This window comes from Embiotoca jacksoni, unplaced genomic scaffold (genome assembly GCF_022577435.1).
Source record: "Embiotoca jacksoni isolate LCO1_2020_lvr unplaced genomic scaffold, fEmbJac1.0.p SCAF_2, whole genome shotgun sequence".
In the NCBI taxonomy this organism is placed as follows: domain Eukaryota; kingdom Metazoa; phylum Chordata; class Actinopteri; family Embiotocidae; genus Embiotoca; species Embiotoca jacksoni.
The window spans coordinates 21251874-21276895 of NW_027185340.1; the positions used below are offsets into that span (position 1 = coordinate 21251874).

The window sequence follows — 25022 nt, forward strand, 5'->3', positions numbered from 1 at the left end:
AGCTGGGAAGGACATCTCTGAGTTTTGACTTCAATTTTTTTTTTTAAAGATGATTTTACTGGATTTTCATGTACCTTGAGAAAGCAGTTGCCTTAACAGGACTAACATAACATCGGACTGGTGAGTTCTCCATTTGGAACAATAACAACTGGGAGATCTTAATAATTATAATATTCTGAATTATTATAATCCCAGACATCACTACTGTATGTGACGTTTCTACAGGACTCCACATCTGCACTCTGCCCAGTACATGATCAATACGTTAGTGCCGTGGTAACAAAGATAGATTTGGGACAAGAATCGCTCCCCTTGGTCAGCACATTTATACACCAGACACTAAGATACAGATGGAGGTGGCTATTTTCAAGGGGTTTAATGGAAAGCTGAAATAATGTAACTTTGAAGACCACCCAACCACACTGTTTGTCCCACAGTTACATGTCTTTGTTCAAATAATTTAGTAAAATATTGGTTTCAAGATCCCAAAGTCAACCTGCCAAATTTATCACATGATTTAATTTATTTCAAAACGTTTTAAAACTGTGTTTTTGTTTAGTGTTACCAAATCAATGCATTTTCTTTTGCATTATACGTCCTTACCTGACATTTCTTGGCCAAGCCAGTCGTTGTCAATAAGCACGTGCCCGCAATCTTTGTTTATACCTGGTATAAACCAACGAACACCCACACATAGCATGCATCATATTGCTGCACCCTTAAAATAGACAGGTGTCTGTCCTCCGTTTGGCAACTTTATTCTGCCCAGCACTGTTTTTTTCTTGCTGTTTTCTTTTTCCAGGTAGCCGGAGCTCTTTTAGCATCCACATGCACAACACAGCAACAACAAGACTGTCTAACAATGATTGCGTCAAAGCTGCACGCCGACTGATGACCCACAGTGTTGCTCAAAACAAGAATATATATTTTTCCTCTGTACAAACAGCACCGTAAACAAAACAAAAACATCAACCCAGAAAACATGTCAAGCATTGTACGAAAATACAAACATGTTCTTCTGTTAGGATCCACAATGTTTAAATTAACTTTATATTGTCCACATACAGTATGTCAATAGGTTGCAACAACAGCATATGTTATCCTAGCCCCCCCCCCCCCCCCCCCCCCCCAAAAAAAAAAAAAAATGCAATTCATGAACATTTCTGGTTGAAAAATTATTGAATTAAACAAAACCCTCAAATTGACTTTGTACATGGTAGTATCAGTATCAACTATCAAAAGCACACAGTACTAATCATGTTCCGATAAACTGTCCTCAGTAAGACGGGAGATTTAAAAATAATGTCGTGCTGTAAGTGCTTTACTGTAAACCTGTATCACAGCATACATTGTCACAGTGGGTAACGCACAGGTGTATTAACGAAGTATCCCAGTGAGCCATGACAGTGAACCAGCATGCACAAAAGCAGGACCTCCCTCGAGAGGAATGCAGCCATCATCAATACGCCTTTGCTTTCCCTCCAGGAACAAGTCAGGACAGAGCGTTTGTCTAACTGCCAACTTGTGGCTGCTAAATGGTTCACGTTTTCTGCAGCACATCCTGTTCGAAAAATGTGACTTTTACTCAGGGATGGTGATTGACAGGGACTGACTCATAACTGAATGAATGCCCGTGTGTCGTGGGGATTGCTCTATCCAGCGGGGAAGCCCAGGGAACAGCTTTGCATTTCTGCAATACAGCACTATTACGTTGTTTTGTCCCTGATAGATAGAACAATTGATTTCAAGAATATCTAATTGCAACAAAATTTGTGTTAAGAGATTTATGTCAGTTTAAATGCAAGTTACTCTCTAAATACTTTAAAAAAATAATAATAATATTGTGCAAAAAAAACAATTGTAAGACGTTACTTTTTACAAACAAATCCACTTCCACACTTCGAAAGTCGCTCCTCTTTTAGAAATGAACTCTTAAAAAAAAAATCATTAAAAATGATGTTAATATTATTGTGAATGATACTGTATGGCACACGCCTACTGAAACCTAAGATCACTAGATTCTTGCTGCAGCTGAGATACCATCAGCACAAATTTTAAGGTGAATTTTTCTATATTTATAGAAATGTGTCTAGACTTTGTATGTAAATGAAATTTGCAGCAGCAAACTGCTTGGTGAATTGTTTTGGCACAAGCGTTTTGTGTTAAAATACAATATATATTTGAAGGTTGATGGTTTAACAGCATGTTGAAATGCAAAGGAAGGTGAACAGAGAGCAGAGCTGGTGCAATCCAAACATGTTCTTCCTCCTCTTTGTGTGTGCTTTCGCCTCATGGAGGTGGGACAGAGTTGTTGAGTCATTAGCTGAGCTGTATGGTCCAGCCTTCACTCTGCATGCAAGGGTCAGAGGTGAGGTTTCCTCTGTTCGCTTCTGCCGTGCCGTGTAAACTCTGTTATCCTGTCTCCGTCTGTTTGGTGCCTTTGTGTCACTTTCTCTGAGGTGAGTCAATATTTTCTGCTCAGTTTTGCTTATCTGAAAAAATATTTAGTTTTCTTTCCGATTTGTAACTTTTGCAACTGTGGCCACCTATCTATTTAACTTCTGGGAAATATAGAGGATATTCAAGCTTCAAGAAACAAATCGTTCAGCGTTGAAAGTTTGTTCTGTCGGAGAAGTGTGTTGTATTTCTAACCACAAAGAAGACACACTTCCTTTAACACTATATCAGCTATATCACTATATCCCTATACCACCAACTGAAGCCAATAAACATGAGCTATTTTTTAACTAAGTATAGATTACTCTATCAGTATGGTAACTTTGATGATCTTTTTCTCACATTAAACCAACGTAAATGTACCTAAAATCAGTGGCAGTGAATTGAAAATGCAGCCCATAGTTCAGATTTAATCAAATTTAAACACAGTAGAAAAAGCAGATTAAAAGATGAATAATTCTGGCAGCAGTCCCACAGAGAAGAAAGAACAAGTTCATTACAGAGACATAAACTTTATTTCATATCACACCAAAAACAACATAGTGCCAAGTGTGAAACATCACATTCAGTCACGCGAGTCACTCAGAAGGGTAATTCCCATCGTTTTCCCTTTTTAGTGTCAAATTAATCGTGCATTATGATAACCTCCCACAGGCTAAACATCTTCAAGTGAATCATCAATCCTAGTTTGAGCATTGAACTGATTGCACTGACTGATTTTAGAGAGCCATTCAAACATTGTATCTGGAGTTTCCTCTCTTAGGAGTGGAAATTTGTCATTTAAATTAGTATATTCCCACAATGTTTTGTCTCTAATCAAGCAGCCTTCTGATACTTAATTTTAAAGATATTTTCTCAGACATGGTTTCAAATAAACTGGTTCAGAGGCAGAATATGAGAATCAGATATACAATGTTCCTCTGCCAGCATGTTTCCTTTTGTCCCAGTTTAACAGTCAAGGGACTCTATTTTCTTCAGACAGAGGAAGCAAAATCTCCAATCACGAACACAAATGTGTGTGATCAGCATTTTTTTTTGCAATCTTTCTGTAAAAAGGCAACAAAACCAAGCACAGCTAGGCCACGGTCGACGCATTGTGAAGGAGAAGCTGAATTAGTAGGAGGAATACAGAATCAGCAAGTTACATGTGTCACTAATGATTTAACAGGTGCTCAGTTGGAGAAAATACAACAAAGGCTTAGTACACAAACTTCAAAAATACAGTAACATATATTGCCCCAAATATGCAGTCAATGGTCGAGTAACCAGGCTGCTCATTGGTGCTGCAGCTGCACTAATATGGGCGTAGCTGGCTACAGTTGATAACAATCAATATAAGCTATAGGGATGTCACGAAAACAGTATTTATGTACCAGTCTTGTCTCTCTATAGAGTTGCAAAAATGCAATTTGAATCAAACCACGTACAAATGCGCTTGTGAAACAGGATTTCTGGCTCTTCACGGTTGCTACTTTCAGTCAAATTCTAATCAGATTGGCACATGAATCGGATTTTGACTGACAGTTTGAACACAGCGTCAGAGTCGTGTCTCGCGATATTCTGCATTCAAATTGGAGGATCAGGGACAAGTTATAGGTGACAAGCCACTATGGCTTCAATGTCATTTTGAACAAAAGGAGGAAACACCTCAAACTTCTCGATCTCTGCACAGGATTCAAAGCGAGCGATGTTGTCACTGTTGTTGACTAAAGAACTTAGAGCATATAAAGTGAGCTGGTTGCTGCTCATAATAGTTTACCATCATTCCTGCTCAGTTTGTCAAAATTAAATGATGTCCACGCGTGAAGGTTAGCATATTTTCGTTGTTATCTTTTAATCAATAGCATGTTGGTATCGGGAATCGGGAATTTTTTACAGGACTGGCGCTGACTACCAAAGTTCTGGAATTCTGCCATTCATAACATAAATAATGCCACTATACTCAGTAGATCCTTCTGCTCACCAGAGTTGAATAGACATAAAACAACTAAAAATGACCCACAGACATAGATCAACATAAAACCACAGCAAATGATGAACTGTATGTGCTCTGAGAAAAGGACCAAAGTTTAACTGATTCTGACCCGTACTCTGACTGACGCCCTGTTTTAGGGTGTCAGTCATCTGAGCAAGTCGCTGCTTTCATTATAGCTTGCGGGAATGAACTGATTATCTGGGTTTCAATTCCCCAACGTTATCTGGGACCACATCCTCTTCTACTTCTAGAAAACGCGTTTTTTGCTTTGCTTAGCACTTCTACATCACTCTAAGAACATGAGAGGTTTATACTTGAATAAAAAAAAAACTTTCCCAAAGAAGAAACAAAGAAGAGTGTGCTGTGGACTTTGCAATTGCCAGATTGTCTGTACCAAAAAAAAAGAAAGATGAGTCGAATCTTTTTATAAAACAGCCAAATTTAAGAAAGGATGAACAGAACTGCGGTTCTGTCTGAAAGAGTGTTACGACTTTAATGATTTATCAACAAAAAATATTTCTGCATTTACGAGACGAGTTGTATCAGATGAAGTCTTGGTCGTGCTGCAGTGTTGTGATATTTTCCATTCAGGAGTTTAGAGATCTGTTTAACTGTTTGTATGAACAGTAGGTGACAGAACATTTTTCTGCTACTTGCCTTATCAGTGAATCATGATCGGAATCTGCATGTTTATGATGACTCGTATCAGGCAGCTCAGTGAGCTGGATTCAAGCACAGTTCAAACCAAATCACCTCTAACTTCATTGTGTTTGCTTTTATTATTTTCCTCCTTATCCATTATTCTCAATTTTGAAGATCTTTTGACTATTTTGTGGGTATTTGGATTGTTTTCTCGAATTAGAAACATGAAATACATTAAATTAACTTAATCTATAGTGACAGTAACAGTAAAATATCATTCATTGGACTTTATTTTCTAGCTCACCGGCATAACACTGTTTTGAAGGCAAAAACCTTGACACCATGTGTTTATCAAGCAGCTCCCTACATGTTCACGTCGTCAGGACCTTGAAACTGTGATCACTCTTCAGTCTGTGTTGCAACTGCTGTCGCACAAACAGATGGACAAAGTTCGCACGACTGAACAGAGTTGTAGACCAACACACCCTGCTGCCACTTAACCGAAAGCAAACAGAAAAAAACAGACATTGGTTCCTTTCTGGTCGTTTGTTGTAGTGAAATCAAACATTGCACAAATTTGTTCTGTTCAGTTACTGAGGCTCATTTCCCAACAGCTTCTGTATGATTCCTGCCATACAGCGTTTAGACAACACTGCTTTGGACCCTTGTTTACAACATCCAGCATGTTTTTGTGACATGAACTCTTGTGCATACCATACTGACCACACTGGAAATTATTTGCAGCTTCCAAAGTTGGTAGACAGTAACAGATCAAATAAAGATTAATACAACATTGTTTAAATTCCCAGCATTCTTGACCTGTCTCACCCAGGCTTCCTTTCTTCAAGAAAATACATTGAAACGATATTTCCAGCAGGTTTTCAGTCCTTCCACCATCTCCTGCCACCACAAACCTGCAGCTTTTGCCTTCTTTGCACTGGAGGAGCAGCGTCCTCTTTTTCTGTGGCTGAATATGAATTTTCTCCAAATCTGACTAGTTCTAAAGTCTCCTCCAAACACCAAACAGATCATAACATGATTACTTATCCGTTTTCACAGGCTACTTCAAAGCCTGTAAACAAAGCTGCTCAGACAATTCTCTAAACCTGCTTTTAGGTTACTGGATAGTTTTTTGGATCACAGAAAGCAAAGTTTCACAGAATGTGGCGGAAGGTGGATCCAGAGGTTCCAAATGTTTTCTACATTTTTTAATTCCAGTAAAAAAAAAAAAATCTTGAAATAAAATCCTCAGATTTAGGTAACTTAACAGTGAATTGCAGGACATTACAGAATGTATCTAAAATTGATCCAGAATCAGATCATTTTTAAAAAAATGTTTTGTACTTCAAGTTCACCTGCAAGTTTCATATTCATCCATAAAGGTGCTACAACAGCCAATCACATAACACTGACTATGGGAAAATGAATGTGACTTTTTATTCCAGAACCTATAGTAACCAAAATATGTATAAAAATGCACAATATCAACAATATCAACACTCTAATCTTGGCAGGTGCGTCCTCTTTTAAAAAACTTTTTTAAACACTTTCCATTGGTTGCTTTCTGCAGTTATGTAGGTTACCAGTAAGGGCGATGTTCAGGTCCGATGAAGATAAAAGACAAGCTGCTTGTAGTTGATGTAGTTAAACAGTCATTTTAGTGTGGTTGTGTGGTACTAATTTGAAGTAAAAGAGAGAAAGTAACAACAAAACATGCTATCTGTCACCAAACCCTCCATAAACAAAAATTAAAAAAACACCAGGAGTCTGAATCAACCCTCCACCCCTTGAGAGCCAGACATTCACATATTTAGACCTCCGGTTGCAAGTGAAAGCATTTACCACACATCCCTGTGACTCACTCACTTCCGTTCACCTCGGCCTCCCATGTGTTGCTCCCACATTTCTGTTCATACCATGATCTACTGAACCGGCTCAGCTCTTCCCACGCTCCTCTCTGCCTGAGCTTGTTCCACACAGTAACACTAGGTTGCTCTGCAGATCGGATCACTTGACAACATCCAGACACAGAGGTTGAAAGTGAGATTTTTGTTCTTTTTGGGTTCATGGGCAAGACAAAGAAACAAAGCAAGACAACAAAATGTTGCCAGTTAGGCAAACCACAACCCCTGCAGCTCACTACCTTCACTGTGACCCTGTTCAACCACCAGTGCACCTCCATCTGCTCAGTTTAGTTTCAGCAGTAACTCTTTGTTGTGAGATGGAGAGGTGTGAGTACTGTGGTTTTGATATTTTTCCTGCTGTACTTTTCTCATTGCGGTTGTTCCACACATTTTGGTGCAACTGTTTTCTTGGTAAAGCTTCTGTTTGTCTCAGTACTCTGCTGCTGACAGTAAACAAAATTACAAAGCAACATTTTTCATAATAGGAGCTGATACGGTTATGTTTAATCAAAAGTTGCCAGTTGATTGAAAAATAATTAAGTACCTTCAGATATTACTGCTTTTCACCTTTTGTCCCTTCAGCTTCATATTTTTGAAGTTTCATCCATGCCTGTGTTAGATCTCTAAAATCAAAGATTCTCTGCAAATATCACCGGATTCACCTTGAAACTGTAAAAATTCACACATATTCTAGTTGTTCAAACACTTCCTTAAAGCTAATATGACACGATACAGAACAAAATGCCACAATCAAATACTTCCACCAACTGATCTGTTTGTGTGCATCGTTTTATAAACATTTCCCCAAGCACCGGCTTTTAAAGTCTTTCTATTTGAAGATATTTGGGTCTGAAACACGTTAAATGCACCATTACAAAATTGTAATGTACAGTTAAGATGTCCATGAAGGGTATTTTAGTTCAGCATCCTTAAAAATACAGACATGCTGCAGTGGATGAAACACCTTTCCTAAGATGTGACATGTGTTAGTATGAGAGAAGCACTGTTATCATATTGACTGGTGAGGTCACTATTGTCTTGCAGCTATATTCATCATTGTGAATGCATGTGGTTAGAGATGTGGTTAAATTAGATCAGTCACTATCTGCCGAGAAATCTTTTATCTGAGACCAAGCTCGAACACAACACTATAGCTTCTCATGTTACAGCCAGGTCAGCCATGCTGAACAGTATGAATAATTCAACTTGATACTGAAGGTTTCATTTTGTTTAATTCTATGTATCAACTATCTTAAAACCTGAGTGATTTAATATTAATCGACTTAAAGGTTTTCAGGGAAGTTCTCACCGGCTTCGTGTAGCTCTTTGTCAGGTCGTAACTTCAAGACTAACAATTGATAGTTGATTAAACCATGGTTAAACTTTGTTCTGATACCATTTTCACAACCCTTTGTTTCTCAACACACATCCTTTTTTGATGCTTTTATCTAAAAAAAAAAGCAAAAAAACAAAAGAGCAAATACTCTCACAACATTTCATCATGATCCTGCAGCAGCAGATGTATGTATCATTTGCATCAGCAGTTTTGTTTTCACTATATTTTTCATGTCTTGTAACTTGTATACTATATTTTGTCTGCTGATTTTGAGTATGTATTGTCTTGTGGCGTATTAGTGAGTCTACCTGATGTGGTGCAAAGGGGCAGACTTTCACTTCAGTCAGAGAGACTGAATTATTGAGTCAGAAAGTTTAGGAAAAAGTCATAACTTGTTGTGTTTCTAAAGTACATTAATTGGCATCAAGCTGCTGATGATGTTGGGGATCTCTCTATTTATTCAAATTCAGCTCAACCTCATTTTGAATCAAATCCAATCATCCACAAACCTATTTAGACCAGCTCTCACCCTCTTTGAGTCCCTTTTGGATTCAAGGATCCAAGATGGTTTTCCTTGGTTTATTTCGGGTCTGGTTTCAGAAAAGTAAAATGAGTGACATCATGGATGAGTTAATTGGTTGTTTTATGTGTCTTCAGGAAATGTGTACTTTTTTGTGTAAATGTTTTTGTAATGTATTCGGATCCATCTGGAAATCTTTATTTATGTGAGTCACTCCTCACCCAACTACGTCTGTGTCCGCTCTCAGCTTCAGTCACACATTTTAATTATAGTCCACCCAGGTGACTGGAAACTTAGTGTGGTAAAGTAAATGATGCTACCAGGTCATCAGTGGTGACCAGTTGGTGAGGTTTAATTCTAATAAGCATGAAGCTTCCTTTTGAATGCTCACCATCAAATATTACAGGTCTTTTTTCCCTATTGGAGCCAACAAATGTTGGGGAAAAAACTCCCGATTCACGACAATATTGTCATTCTTGGTTTTACTTTTTACTTTTTTAAATCATGATGAGTTCCTAATCGATATTTAATTGTCCATCTATACACTGAGCATGTGTAATAATGGCTAGCAGCATAAAGTTAGCCAGGGAGATAGCTGGTTAGCCTGTTAGCATCACCACATGAACCAGAGAGCTGTTAGTTTGTTTGGAGATATTATGTTTTTAAGATGTTGGACATTTATCAATATTATAGATCGCATTAGATATCGCATCGTCACCCAAACATAATCTTTACAACAATTACTGTAAAAAAAAACAAAAAAAACATGCCAAGATCCTCCCATTTATGAAAACATCACTTAACAGAAACATCACAACAATCCAAAAGGTCTGCGCCTCCAACCCAACGATCCTCCCACTTGCTCCCACGATCCCCTTCACCTATCCTCCACCTCTCCTGGTACAGCAGCAGTAACTATCGTTTGCTTTTGTTCTGCTTCTCCTTTACTGCCTCTGCTCCGGCCTCCACTCACATATGAGCATCGCTGCTGCACCACCTGTTTTTTTAGAATGAATTTAAATCACAACACTGTTGTATTATCAAACAGGGTTCATTTATGTAAATGTAATGACATTTTCAAAGATATAATAACTTACATTTATGATATATATATATATATATATATATATATATATAATGTGTAATGCCAATATCTCTAGGGAAGAATCAGTCTTTGGGATTAACGGCGGCCCTCAGAGAGCCTTCTCCTCTTCTAAAAAAATAATCACAGTAATAAAACTCAGGAGGAGTGATAATATTAATATTATTTCAGCAGCAGTGTATCGCTGTACAAAATTGTACAAAGAGGAAACCAATCTCCCCAGAGGGTTCAATTCATAGATTTACTGGCAAGGATGAGAACATTCACTTGAACTGAGCAGTGTTCAGAAATGCCGGGCCTCCATCCAGATCCAAAGCATTACACAGCATGTTGTCAGAGGTGACGCCTCAAATACCAGAACACTAGTCATCTATAACTGAGGGAGAGAGGTAGAGAGAGAATCGGAGAAAGAGGAATAGAGAAACAGAGAGAGGAAGAGAAAGACACGTATTATTAGTTTTTTTTTATAAATCATTTTTTTGCTGATTATTGCTGTGTTTCAAAGGCTCTCATGACTCATCAGTGTCACTAGATGTTCCAGTAAGTTTTAAGCTGCCTGTTGCTGTGGCTGTTTTTCAGCAGTATTTTCATTTTTCTTGTTTGTGGCATGTGTTCATCTCTAAATGTTGTGTATGTGTGTGTTTTTCAGCCATGGGCCTGAGTTCAACACTGCAGAGCCTTCTGTTTTTCCTCGGCCTACATGGGATCTGTAGAGCATTCGTACAAGGTGAGCTCACATATAAATACACGAACAGATATACGTACATATGTACATACACACAGACACTCACAGGGAATACAATTTAGAAGTGTTTCCTGAGTATTTTATTTCACATGTTTTTGCCAAGTCTAACTCTAACATCTGCTTCCAGTCAGCAAAAAAAACACTTTGTTGCCCTCTTGTGACCAAAAGGTGTAACTGCAGTAACTTGTGTAACTGGCAGTGTTTAGTGATCATGACGCAAGCTCTGCTGGAATCCCACACTGATCAACCACTGCTCTTGGGAAACTATAATTTAGGAAATAAAATCCAAGTTGAAATGAATCAAGCTTCTGATGAGAAAGAAAGTTGCCTTCATTGTTTTTGGCTAACAGACCGAGAAAAATACACAAAGGGGCAGTCAAACTCTGACGTACTGATCAAGTGAGTCAGTGGGGAAATGATGTAGCGTTGGACACTGAACCACAACAATGATGCAACCACCCCACAAAAGATCAACATGTTCTGCTGCACATAATGGCTACTGCACGCTGGCACGAGCAGTTGTATTTACGGTAATGTGCCAAATAATTCAATTCAATTTTATTTATATAGCGCCAAATCACAACACAGGTTATTTCATGGCACTTAACACATTAAAGTCCTTATAGTGGAACTTTACAACATTATACAGAGAAACCCAACAATACAACAATTCCCAAATAAGCTAGGAGGGAAAAAAAACCCTCCTCTTTAAGGGAGAAAAACCTCCAACAGAGGGAAGAAAAAACTCCTTCTTAACAGGAAGGAACCTCCAACAGAGGGAAGAAAAAACTCCCTCTTAACAGGAAGAAACCTCCAACAGAGGGAAGAAAAAACTCCTTCTTAACAGGAAAAAACCTCCAACAGAGGGAAGAAAAAACTCCCTCTTAACAGGAAGAAACCTCCAACAGAGGGAAGAAAAAACTCCCTCTTAACAGGAAGAAACCTCCAACAGAGGGAAGAAAAAACTCCCTCTTAGCAGGAAGAAACCTCCAACAGAGGGAAGGGAAAACTCCCTCTTAGCAGGAAGGAACCTCCAACAGAACCAGGCTCAGGAAATAACAAAAATAAAATACAGACATGTATAAATTAGACACATGATGTATAAAATGACAAACAAAAAGTCTGTTCTTCATCACATCACAAAAACAATGAATAAAGAGGGAGGCAGGAGCCACTGCTGCTGGGTAATGTTAGCACTAGAGGCTGTTAGCGGCTTGGGACCACAGACTTTGACCCTTTGTAAACTTAGAGATGGTCATGTTTGTTGCATTTCTTATATTGAGCACAGGTTTGCCTTGGGAACGTCACTTATTTCACAATTACAGATGTTGTGTGACTTTTTTGATCCACTATGTCCTCATCTGGTGTTGACAGTTGGCAGACTGTCCTGTCCATCACTCACATGTACTTTTCCATTGTAACTCTGTTGCTGTAGCCTGCCAGGGTGACTGTGCAGATGAGGAAGACCCAAATCCCTAACACATACATTTAGCTAAATTACTCATCAGTTTATTTGCAGTTTATTTATTGACAGATTTTCTTTCTTAAAAATGATTCAACATATTATATCACACAGCCCTGCTTTAAAGTAAAAGTATGTAAAGCACATCAAGTTTATGTGTACTAAAATGTGGTATAAGTTCAAGTTTGACATTGACAAGTTTGCTCTGAGCTCTAAGAGCACTGAACAGCTGAATAAGTGTTCACCTCCCTTCTCCACTGATGTGTGTGCTGCAGAGAACTGTACCAACTACAAGCTGCAGTTTGAGAGGGTTTTCTCTGTTCCTGGGGATGTGGCTATGCTGAATACCACCCTGGTGTCTCCGGACGTCTTCAACTTCAGAACTGTCCCATTCAACATCACCTGGTACAACTCAAAGACAGGCCAAGAAATGAGCAACCAGACTGGTCGAATCCTGGTACGCATGGAGACCCTGTGGATTCTTAACGTAACGCTGGACGACGATGGGGAATATGTGAGCGTACTGAGGTATGAGTGCATCAGTAGAAAGAGAAATGTCAGGAAAAACCTGTCTAACTGCCTCCTTTTTACTAATGGTCATTCTGAGACTATTTGTGGGTCAAAAGCGCAAAATAATGAAGTGATGAGTTAGTCGCTCTCTTTGCAATGTTCTTGTAGCAAATAGTGCAAAAAATAAGCAGTTCATCTCAACATTGTTAGTTTACCATAAAATGGGGTTTATGTATATGACAATATTGGAAAGCATACCTTAATTTCTGAATACCATACCATACCTAAACACCAATATAATAAGCTTAGAGCTGTACATTACTGTAGTTTTCTGCTCTTAAGAAAGAAAGTAAATAAAGCTGCTCTCACTAATTCTGTGTCAGGTGGAATAAAAGGTAAGAAATAGTAATACACGAAAACTAGCATGAATAAAAGGGTTGGGGTGATGGCTGATGGCCGACAGGAGTCGGCATCGGCACCCTCCCGTCCCCGCCATTGGATCCACAAAGACATTGGGGTGCATCCAACAACTTTGCTTGCAGACATTTGCCTGCAAAGAAATACTCAAAGTATTTTCTGACTTTTTCAGCCATTTTAGGGTCCTAAATCTATCTGAAATGACTCTGGGGGAAAGAGGCTAAGCAAACACAAGCGTCTCAAATGACCACTTGTGATTGAATCTGACTTACTTCCTATATGCAAATTAACATGTACATTATGTAAATAATTATGTGAACTTGTACATTAATGCAGGAGAGGAGTCGAAGCAACATGTTAAAGCATCATTTAACAAACTAAAACATATTTGCTCATTCAAGCCTCATTTTAATCGATTGTCAATTAAAAATGTATGACATATTTCACATTTGTAAATGTCTGGACAATCAAGTATGTAATTCAAAACGCTATGAGCCTTGACCAAATCATGTAGGTTCAGAGTCAGATTATTTAATTACTCCAGTTTATATTTGCACCTTTCATTATTCATTAAATTTCTCCTTAATTTTCCAACAGAACTTCTTCTCGGTGCTACAGACAGGCCACCAAACTAATAGTGGATCTTCCAGTTGCTGGAGAGTGCGGGAGGCCAAGGAAAGCTGGTCAGGACCTTACACATGGAGTCTCTGACATGCTTAACTGCCCTCTTAACAACTACATCAGCAAACTGGACAGCTACAACGTCACTTCCTCCCTCAAGTGGTACAGAGTGAGTTTTGGGAAATTCTGACATAAAACACTGATTAACCTACTGAGTTTGTCCCAGATGATGCAAATGACTTGTGTTGGACCAGATCTCTTAACAGTTAAACAATCTGTGGACAAGTGCCAGTTCTGCTTGAAAACAGTTTGCACCAATATACACCATACTGTATATGCGAATGGTGCGCAGCACCATGACGTTGGCAGAGCACAGTGAACCTGTACCCTTTGTGAGCAAGAACTCCAAGTTTCTTTGCTTGATCAAAATCAGCACGTGAGTTCCACATGGTTTTGCAGTGGTTCGGGTGTACCAGCGATTTCTTTACATACCTGAAACTTAAGCAGAGGGTATATCAAAGTTTGTGTCAAACTCTGGAAATTGACAACGGAGATCCTTAAAATGTTTCAGGGACTCTACAACAATGAAGCGATGAGCCTGGGAAGGTGTTTTGAGTGACTGAGCAGGTGGGTATTTATTTGACTGTCCACACTGAGGTCTACTGGGAAGTTCTGAGGCATCTGAGGGAAAAGATTAAGTGCAACAGACCTGAGTTGTGGTGCAATGATGCACTCAGAGCACTTCTTATAAAACCATGTGGATTCAATCAAGTGACAAAACTTGGAGTACTTGCTCACGAAAGGTTTAGCTTCTCTCCTCTGTGAACGTTTGCACGCAACAGCTGCAGTCAGGCTCACTTGTTTTGTCGGAAATGTGTTTACTTTCCTGACAAAACCTGGATATTCTGTTGAACAAATGGGATCCAGTGGCATTAAACTTACCAACTGCTCTCATCGGGCTACTCCTTTAACCATGTAGCTGACCATTAGCATAAATAGATAGTTGTTTTTTTTTTGTTGTTGTTGTTTTTACCTATTATGATTATGAAAAGCCTGACTATCATGTTTCCTTTACCCCTTTAGGGTTGTGACCCCATAGTGGATGGGGTTGACGGGTATATCTACAGGGATAAGACCAAACTGACGTTTAAGACAGTGCAATCTTATAACAACTGCTCCTATACGTGTACTTTGACATTCACACTTGGTGGCATCACAGGATCCCTGTCGGAGACCATTACTGCATTCGTCAGAGGTTAGAACAGAAATGAATGCTTGCATAACATTTCACACTTCACACAGTTGTCTACAACATAAGAGTGATTTCTACATTGGAATACACATTTCTAAACAATGCTTTTTAATGCTGTCTTTTCAGACGAGTGGTCTTTGGTTCCACAAGTGCACGAGCCTGCCAATGAAATAATCAAGGCACAGAAGGGTAAGTCCATTCAAGTAACATCTTCTGAGAAATATGGTGTTGTGCAGTATAAATGTTTATTGTTAAAACGGACACCAATGTGGACATACTGCAGGGTGAGTAAATAAAAATGTCTTTTTTTAGGGATAAACTTTCTAACATTAACTGTGCTGTTCTATTGTTAACGTGGTGACCATCAAATCAGAGAATAAAATGATTGTAGCTCTGTTAAGTTTACAGAGTGTTATTATACTTTTATTAATCACTCATTAATTCACTGACACCAGATAAACTATCAAACTCCTGCTTGTTTTATTGAAAGGGGACTTTCTTGATTGCCAAGTTACATTTTTTCACTTAATATGAAATATATCATCGTATCAAAATTGTGATATGAGCCTAGATATCTTAGGATGTGGATTTCGTAGTATTGTGATATGGCATAACAATAAAAGTGATTCATTTTCTGAACTTGAAACTGGTATTACATTTGGTAACTAATCAGATTTTGGGATCTTCGGTGATATTCCGACCTTAAACCTCACCATCTCAGTCCTCATATCTAAACATAACCAATAATGCAACAGATAGAATGTGTTTGTTCACCAAATAACTTGAATGAATGAAATGAAAACAAGTCACAGGGGATGTTAGCATCTGCCTATAGCCTGCTGCTTGTAAGGCGGTTAGTTTACATTGGGAAATTGCAGTATGTACCAACAGTTTGCATGTGAGGCATTAAGGGAAACTGTAAATTGTAGCAACAGAAGATTACCTTGGTTACACTCTCCCGTCTACCTGGCATGAGTTTCTGCATGCACGTAAGTTACATGCTGCAGCAACTACCACCACAAGTAAATTCCCAACCTGTAGAATACTCTGACCACAGAGCTATTTTTGGTGTGAATGCTTGCTAAGGTTTAAGGCATGCATCAATTTGTAATCTAAATAAAACTTAGGTCAATAGATTAACAGAAATAGTTTCATGAAGTAAATTTTATTATTGTTTGTGCATGTATTCAGGGTCCAGTTTCAGGAAGAGGTGCCGGGTGTTTGTCCCGGGGTTTAGGTTGCCCGTAGTTGATGTCCTTTGGTTGGTCAGAGATGATTTCATTAACCCCTCTGACCGGGTCAACATAGAAGAACGGTGAGCACTCCTACTTGTGGAAGTTTTTTTGTTTTATTTGCCGCTTTTACAATAAAGGAGAAAGTTGATGTATACTTTTGAGGCTGCTGTTTTAACCATCTTCACTTTTTGCTCATTTCATTATCCTCAACAGTTTCTGGTACCAGGATGTTCCTAAGAAAGGTGTGTGGAAAGAGCAGCTGTTGACGTTTTCTGAGCTGAGGGAGGAGGATTTCAACATGAGCTACATCTGTCGTGTCTACAGTGCCCGGGGCTCTCCACAGGGGTATTTTACTCTGCTACCAAAAGGTAAAACAGTGTAAACCTCCCAAATGAAAATCTTTTTTTAAGCATAATTTTCATTACTTTTAGCTGCCAAAGCACATGTTTAGTAGCCATGTTGGACATTTTTGTACTCCATTGTGGTGGTGGGGCGTGGTTTGGCTCAGCTGCAGGAGGGACTGATTGGGGGAGTGGTTCAGGGAATGGTGCCTGGAAGAGGCTTAATTGGCACAGCTGCAGGGAATCACTGATTTGTCTCTCTCCAGATAAAAGCCCTAGCAGGTCATCAGATGGCTTGCATTCCTGAGAACATGGAGCAGCAGGCTGGCTGTGGACAGGACGTGTGGCGTATGCTTGAATTCCCGGCAGGAAAGCAGAAGCAAAGGAAAATATTGTTTATGTTAAATAAACACGGTTACCAACTGTACTGGGCTAGTTGTTGTTCGTGACTTGAACGAGGTGCCTTGGTCAATCAGAATCTCTTTCGGGATCCTGACTCGGGAGATGACCTGACTGCGCGACAGTCTTTGCAGAAATGCTGCGCAACGGCACTGCCTCGGGATATCGTGTTGCATAATCCACCAGAACTAACACAAAGCGATATCCCTGTGCAGTCTGGTGAAATGGCCCGATGAGGTTCATGCCAATCTGCTCAAATGGGACCTCCATTAACAGCAGAGGACGTAAAGGCACCCTCGGAATGGCCGGCTGGTTTACCAATCCCCCCGGATACCCGGCTAATAAAATTGGGTCATTACCCGGTGTAGTGTTTTGTCATATCCCATGTGGCCAGCCATGGGGTTATAGTGAGCTGCCTTGAAAATGATTTCCCGGCGGCTTTTCTGCACCAACAACGAGGTGTTTTCCTGACCTGTTTGAGTGTCATGACTCACTCTATACAGCCTGTCCCTAATCAATGTAAAGTGCGGATATGACTGCGCTGCGTCAGGGCGCACCAACTGACCATCAATTCTTAGCACTTGGTCAAAGGCACAGCGTAGAGTGTCATCACGAGACTGCTCAAGTGGAAAATCCTCCATGGAGTGCAATTTGGGAACCGGTGGAGTCTCCACGGGAGGCTCCGCTGGTTCCCCTTCCCCGTCTGCAGTGTTGGACAACCTCGCCTCACCGCTGAGCATAGCACACATACCGCATGTCCCTGTCGGTCGTGAACGCACCCCCGCACACTGCCCCATTAACTAATGAAAGATGGGCCAATCTGTTTCCAAGATTAGGGGGTGCGTAAGGCGGGAGCTAACCGCAACCTTTATGCAATGCTTTTTCCCCAAGTATCCAATTTCCACTGACACTATGGGATACTCGTGAACATCCCCATGCACACACCTAATCTTCGCCCACAATGCCACCACCAATGCCCCGGGCTGTACCAGGCTCTGGTGAATCATAGACTGTGTACAGCCAGAATCCACCATTGCCTGATGTACACCCTTACGTATGTCGCCCCTGAACCGGGGGAGGGTGTTGGATGTTGGAGGGCCGGCGACCCGCACACCTGGCCTACGTCCAGGAGAGGAGGGGACACTTCTTCTGGCAGTGCCTGGGCTGCCCGCACCTCCAACACTCCTGCCCTGACGTCTGAGGGGCCCCCTGTAGGTTGGGAAGGGACCTGTGGAGATACGACCGGAGGGAGAGGGTGAGACCGTGGAGATGGAAGCGGCTGAGCCGGGAGCTGCAGTTGTGATCTTCTCCAAGGGGTGGGAGTCGGCCGGGCTGGAGTCGGTTGGGCTGGACCCAGCGGGCGCCCGCAGTCTACCTGACCGCTGGAGTGGACAGCGAGGTGGTCCTCCGCCAAAATGATGGCGGTCGCCAGTGATGCGGGACGGTGGCAGTGTACACACGCTGATGTTTTGATCGGCAGCCCCTCCACAAACTGTTCCACCACCACCTTCTCCAGCAAGGCCTGCTCCCCCACTGAGCTCCCCGGCTGCAACGACCTGGCCGTGGCATCCCTTAGCCGCTGGGCATGGGTGAAGGGCCGGTCCTCGGGCTCTAGCCTGGCCTCGCGGAACCGCCATTGATGCTCCTCTGGTGAAAGGCTCAGCTGGTCCAGGATGGCGTTCCTCACGTCAGTGTAGTTGTTTCTGACTGCCGGTGGTAAGCCCAAGGCTGTCGTTTGTGCCTCTCCCGCCACGAGCGCCAAGAGCTGAACCGCTCACTCCGCCGCCGGCCAGCCATACGCCTCCGCCACTGCCTTGAACATGTCGAGGAATGACTGTGCATTGTCCGCTCCAGTTATGTTATGTAAGTGTACGGCCGCCAACATCGAAGAGGCCAGTGGCGGCGGAGCTGCAGCCGATCGTGCTGCAAGCTGCTCGAGCGCCTCAGCTTGCCTCTTTGCCTGGACCTGAAGCGCCGCCAGGAACCCCCTGTTGGCCTCGACGTGGTCCCACTGCATGGCCGCGATCTCCCCCAGAATCTGTCCCAGAGCGATGACCACCAAGTCCACTTGCTGTTCGTCCGTCTTCCTGCCGGGCCTCACATTGGGCGCCAGTGTGACAGACATGTTGCCGTCACTGTGGGTTCTTCCGGTCTGAACGAACAACAACTAGCCAAGTACAGTTGGTAACCGTGTTTATTTAACATAAACAATATTTTCCTTTGCTTATGCTTTCCTGCTGGGCATTCGAGCATACGCAGCCAGCCTGCTGCTCCATGTCCTCAAGAGTGCGAGCCGTCTGATGACCTGCTAGGGCTTTTATCTGGAGAGAGCCAGGCACCGTTCCCTCCTGCAGCTGAGCCAAACCACGCCCCAACACCACATCGATTTTCCAGAGATCAAGTTGACACCTCATATTGTTGCATCCAATTAAGAGTCCAAAACCCTTAGGTACTCAGTTTACTATCCCAGAACAAGAAAAAAAAAAGTGAAATATGCCCATTTAAGAGAGAAATTGCTTCCCATCAGGTTTCTACCAATCAGTTAGGTGTCAAACCTTCGTGATAATCTCCTTTGGGCATACAACTTTAAACCTTTAAAGTGAATTTTGCAATTCCAGCTATTACACTTCATGTGTTTTTATGTATGCATCTCATCATTACTTTAAGTACTTGCTTGTATACATTTTCAATCTGTCAGTGAAGTTCAAATCAAACTTCTTTCCTGGTAGAAAGATGACCAATTGAGGGAATCTGTTAATCCTCCCAACTCAGTAAAGGTAGTTACACTGGAGGCAAGAATTTGATGATGACAAAGTGACAAAGTCATACTTGCAGGTGTTTTAAGCTTACCAGCCCATGCACAACCATTGCAAAAGATAGGGCTGTTAAAGAGTTGTCAAAAAGTGAATAAAAGTTTCAATTTTTACAAAGCATTTGTGTACGTAATACATGTTTCACAGCTAGATGTGTGCACATGTGTAAAGAGTAACTTTTTTGACACTTGGAAATAGAATGAATTGGGCGCCAATGCCTCCATGGTGGAGATACAATCTGAAATTTTATGTCTGATGTGTGTGTTGTTTATCTCTACAGATCCAAACACCATACTTCCCATCGGGTCTGTGTTTGGTAGTGTGATGGTTCTCTTTCTCATCAGTGTCGCCATCTACCAAATCTTTAAGATTGACATCGTGCTGTGGTTCAGGAGAGCATTTCCGGTCCTCTATTCAAATAAAGGTAAGACTTCACAAAACGTGTGTATTTAGTAATGTGATCTATATTTTATGCAGTATGCAATGTAATCATGAATAATATCAACTCACAAAAAAAAATTAAGTACAATGTTCCAAGATGGAAAAACCCACAGCGATGCTTTCACCTCGCAAGACATGCAGATATACAGTACCCACACACTCATCACAACTCTGTACCTCACACCTGACCGCAAGTGTCAACAGCGAGAGAGAAACAAAAGGAAACAAGCTAACCACATCGCTGCCTGCACTGTTTCTGATAAAATGTCAGCCGTTGATTATGCAACAGAGGAACGTTTAAGATTCCAGACTGTACGTATGTAAGCCCGTTGACATTAAGTCTTCAAAAAGCCACCTTGACTAAATCAAAAATGAAATAAAAAAATTGTGGGCAGAAAAAACAAAGAAAAGGGAATAGAAGTTTTGCCCCTGATGTTTGATATGTGGGAAACAGCACAACAAAGAATGGATCAACACGTAGTCGCAGACACCAAAAAGCAAAAGAGAAGTCTCTCGCCTTAAGGAGAGAGTTGATCATTAGTTGATCATTTTTTTTATAATTAACATATTAATCCTTCGGTCTATAAAACATCAGAAAACAGTGAAAAATCATATGATAACAATTTCCTAAAGTCTGACCTCTTTAAATGTCTAGTTTTGTGTGACCAACAGTCCTATACTCTCAGATGTGATTATAAATTCCTGGGGTTTACTTGACTCTAGGGGACTCTGTCAACAGGTGGCTATATGGCTCTAGCTATCTTGAAGTGAATTCAGTGTATGAGTCAGGTGAAGCCACAGGATCTGATGCAACTATGTGCAGATTCAGTTTGGTTTGTTTGTCTTATTGCTGGGTTACTAACAGTAGCTAGCCACCTGTCTGGAAACATCAGCCTGTCTCGTCAAGAGCACATCAATTAAATCAGAAGACTAATCTCTGAAACTGATTATTAAAGACGATGGTTGTTCTCTATTAGGGCTAGCTAAAGGATCTTGCTTAAATTGTTTTGGTCTTGTTGTCTTCTGTTGGGTAAAAAACCTTGCCTAGAAGGATTTACCACCTATTGAGTTCTTTTTTTTTTCCTGTCAGAGTTGGATGGGAAGCTCTATGATGCCTATGTAGCGTACCCACAGCCCTATGCCTTCGGATTCAGCAAGGAAGTGGAGGCGTTTGCTCTTCACACACTACCTCAAGTGTTGGAAAAGGCCTGCGACTACAAACTCTTCATAGCCGGCCGTGACTGCCTGCCTGGGCAGGGTAAGTTACCTACAAGGTGGAAATAGCACTGCAGTATTACTTGTCTCATATAAGGGGCTCAGACCCACTGGTCAAGAACCAGAGTTTAAATCACAGTGTTGGACTTTCACTGCATACAAGTTTGGGCATGTCACGAATTACACATTTTGTTGATTTTTGATATGAAAAGAAGGAAATGCCTTTCTTCTAAAGTTAATGCACTTTCTATTCTTGATTTCCGGATTTTTTTCCCGACACATCCTTGCAGATGAACATTTTTAAACTGCCACACTACAGGTCTACACACACATCATCAGTGTTGTTCGAGTCAGTGGTTATAAGGGCCTATAAGGTAATAAGATTCTGCTTGCATTTCTTGAAGTAGGTGAGGGTTGCTTTTGAAGAATGTTTTGAGTCATTGGGCCTCATTCACCAATATCTTCTTAAGAATTTTCTTTAATTTGTTCTGAAGAATTTTCCCAAGAAAAAGTCTACGTCAGATTATTTGTTTGCACCTGTGTTCTTGTCTCGATGAATCCCACGGTCCTCGTAAATTGAAAGCTCGTGCCAGTTGTTTTAATTAGCATAAGGTGCACATGGAGTCACAGAAAGTGAGGGAGAAGAGAAAAGTTGAGAGAAACATAAATAATGCTGGTGGGGCAGCGGATAATTTAGAACCATGAAAACTTGTAAGGTAATGCAAATAATTATATGAATTATGAAGAAATATCATTGTAGATGAAATACTGTAATATCATACAACCGTTGAATTGAAGAAAACACATTAACCAATTAGTTGGCACAAACATTTCAGCACTCACAGGTGCTTAAGACTGCTCTTGAGTGTGTCAATTTTGTTCTTACCTAAGAAATAATCTCAAATAAGAAAACATTGGTGAATGCCAGAATCTTCCTAAAAAAATTTAAAAACTAAAATGTGTCACACTAGCAGGCTAAATAGTTGACAAGGTATTTTTTTTTTTAAATTTAAATATTCTTCCTTATTTTGTTGACACATTTCTTTTGTAAAGACTTAAGTTTACCTTTATCATACAGCACTTGTTTCCAAAATGACTCTGGCTTATGCTGATTTTGCTTTGCATACTTAACACGTTGATGTTTGGTTGGGTTTTTTAGGTTTTACAAGTAAAAAGGTGCCCTAACTTGTACACTTGCCTCAATTACTGTATATTTTTTTTTCTTTTTTAAACAGTGTATTAGCATTTGAAGAAAGGGACACTAGAATTGTATGTACAACTGTAAGGTACCCTTGATTTATAGCTGCACTGGGGCTCAATACTTATTAACTTCTTTTCTTTTGTCCATGTATCTCTTTGTTTTCACCTGCAGCAATAGTGGACTTGGTGGAAGAGAACATGCAAGCCTGTCGCCGGCTCCTTCTGCTCTACACCGCCTCCACTTTCAGCAGCAAAAGACACACAAGCAGCACCAGTAGTAACAATAACAACATCTCTAAGAGCAGTGACAGCAATGATAAAAGTGAAAGTAAGACCAGAGACAGCAGTTGTGATAGTAATGATGAAGTCTATCCAGACACAAGGCAGCAGCTGGAGTGTGTGGCAGCCATGCACAGAGCGCTACTGGAAGGATCTCTCAAGGTGAGAAAGCCAACCTGTTGATGCACATTATTGACAGTAGATTCAATTTTTAACATAATAAGCTACAACTACAAAATATCTTCCAAAGGGAGAAGCACGCAACAAACAGCTGTTTTTCAGAAAACTAATAGAAACTACCCGCTCAGCACCAAACAGCAAACAAAGTTAGCACCTAGATGATGATGGTAGTGTCCCGTCCAGCAGAGGAAAAGTCCAAACCATGGCTAATACAAGAGTGAATATTGACCTTAAATTCAACAGGTTGAAAGAAATGGAATCAATTCATGCTCCTGGTTAGGAATGCATGGACCCCTGGGTTATGAAAAAACAAAACAAGAGCACAGTTTAAGTTTCTGCTTATCGCCATCGGTGTTCCAACAGAGGAGAACATGGAGATCCTTGAAACTTTAACTTTAAGTGGGACAAATTTTGGAGTTTTTTTTTAATAGAAAATGTGACATAAAAACAGATATGGCATGTTTTACATAACCTTAGTTAAAGTAGTTTACTTATTTTGCCCAGCGAATCAATACAGAGGCAGACGGCCATCACGATAAAAGTAGGCATAATAATACTGTGTTAATTCCACTACAGGAGAAACTTGATGTTCTCTGCAATTAGGTGGAAGACAAATGTGCATATAATAGTTCTGATTGTAGAAAAGGATCAAAAGAGTTCACCCAGTGAATGCTGGATGTGCAAAAATAAACTACTTCAAGATACTAATTCTTAGAATCTCTTGGGACATCTGTAATATGAACCGTAGACAAAGAGGCAACAAGATGTCAGCTTACCATTGAGTTGTAAAAGAAACTTACAAACTGAATGCGCATGCCAACATCAGAGTTAACTTCCTCAGAAAACAACTTGTTCAATCTCTGACGAACCTTCATGATCAAAATGCTCTACAAGGGTCCCTGGTTCTAATCCAAGTCCTGCTTCACAGGTGGTTCTGGTCGAGTTGGAAGAGATCACTCCAGCTCAGCTGGCTCTCTTCCCAGAGTCAGTGCGTCACCTGAGGAAGAAGCAAGGTGCCGTGTGCTGGTGGAAGAACCAGAAGACGAAGCAAAGGTGGTGGATGTGTATGAAGAGGAGAGAAGATGAGGAGAAAGGTGGAAAGGACTCACAGTTGTCGGCATCCCTCTCCCCTTCCTCCAGGTTTTGGAAGGAAATGAGGTATCATATGCCGGTCAGGGGCAAGAGAATGGTGTATCCTGAGAAAACTGCCCTGCTGAGCTTATGATGAAGGTTTCAATGCACAGACAATTCAAGAACCGATTCAAGGTTACAGAACAGGTGCAAGCAAAGGTACTCTTACTAGAAATATCGCCTAAGAGGTTTTTACCATCTAAATGGCCATAATTGTACGAAGCATAGCATGTGTTGCAATCAAAGTTACTGATCAAGAAAAGGTGGAACATCTTTTGCTCTGAGACTTAACGACAGCAGCTCGTAAGGTCATCACATTGTCTGGGCTATCTACAATTTCCCTGCAATAGTGTGAACTGGTGCCATTTCTTGACAGGCGGAGACTAAAGAATAATGTGGACTGAACAAACCAAGTGATCGTGTATGTCAGAACAATGTACATATGTATGATACAATTTGTAAATATGTAACATTTTTACACATTTCTACAGTTTTATAAAAAGTTTGTCTGCAAACTGTGAAGTTTTTGTTAAATGTGTTGCCATTATTTTCTGTTAATGAAAAGCCAAAAGGGAAGCATTTATAAAAGATGCATAAATGTGTGCGTGTTATTTCTAAAGGAACGAAGCACATGGATAGATCAAAATGAGACAACAACCTATTGTGCTTCACTTTCTGTTCATAGCAGCATGTAAAACAAAGGAAATGGTGAACCATAGGCTTTTTTCATTTTAGACTTGATTGTCCTTTCTCATTAAAAAAAACATTACTACAGTGGGTCTACTGATTTAGCATGTTTCATCACATAACCTATACATTTTATCTGTGTTTTAATTACACTGCAA

General features: G+C 40.5%; 1 protein-coding gene across 3 annotated transcripts; it reads left to right on the forward strand.

Moving 5' to 3' along the window:
- LOC138201486 (interleukin-1 receptor type 1-like) lies at positions 1-24692 on the forward strand. Of its 3 annotated transcripts, none has more exons than XM_069155023.1 (12): positions 1-120; positions 10586-10663; positions 12419-12671; positions 13668-13860; positions 14775-14946; positions 15070-15132; positions 16135-16258; positions 16392-16546; positions 20012-20155; positions 21263-21430; positions 22760-23028; positions 23975-24692. In XM_069155023.1, the coding sequence occupies exons 2-12, from the start codon at positions 10588-10590 to the stop codon at positions 24269-24271; spliced, it is 1914 nt and encodes a 637-aa protein (XP_069011124.1). In that variant the 5' UTR covers positions 1-120; positions 10586-10587; the 3' UTR covers positions 24272-24692. The 3 variants fall into 3 exon arrangements, with proteins under 3 accessions (XP_069011124.1, XP_069011123.1, XP_069011125.1); XM_069155022.1 differs by lacking the exon at positions 1-120 and adding an exon at positions 2368-2459; XM_069155024.1 differs by lacking the exon at positions 1-120 and adding an exon at positions 10283-10476.
- The last annotated feature ends 330 nt before the right edge of the window (positions 24693-25022 follow it).

Excerpts from the sequence above, each read along its gene's own strand:
- LOC138201486 (XM_069155023.1), top strand. The coding sequence starts at position 10,588 with ATGGGCCTGAGTTCAACACTGCAGAGCCTTCTGTTTTTCCTCGGCCTA. Across the intron at positions 16,259-16,391 it reads CGGGTCAACATAGAAGAACG|TTTCTGGTACCAGGATGTTC; the intron begins GTGAGCACTCCT and ends TATCCTCAACAG. Across the intron at positions 16,547-20,011 it reads TTTTACTCTGCTACCAAAAG|ATCCAAACACCATACTTCCC; the intron begins GTAAAACAGTGT and ends TTATCTCTACAG.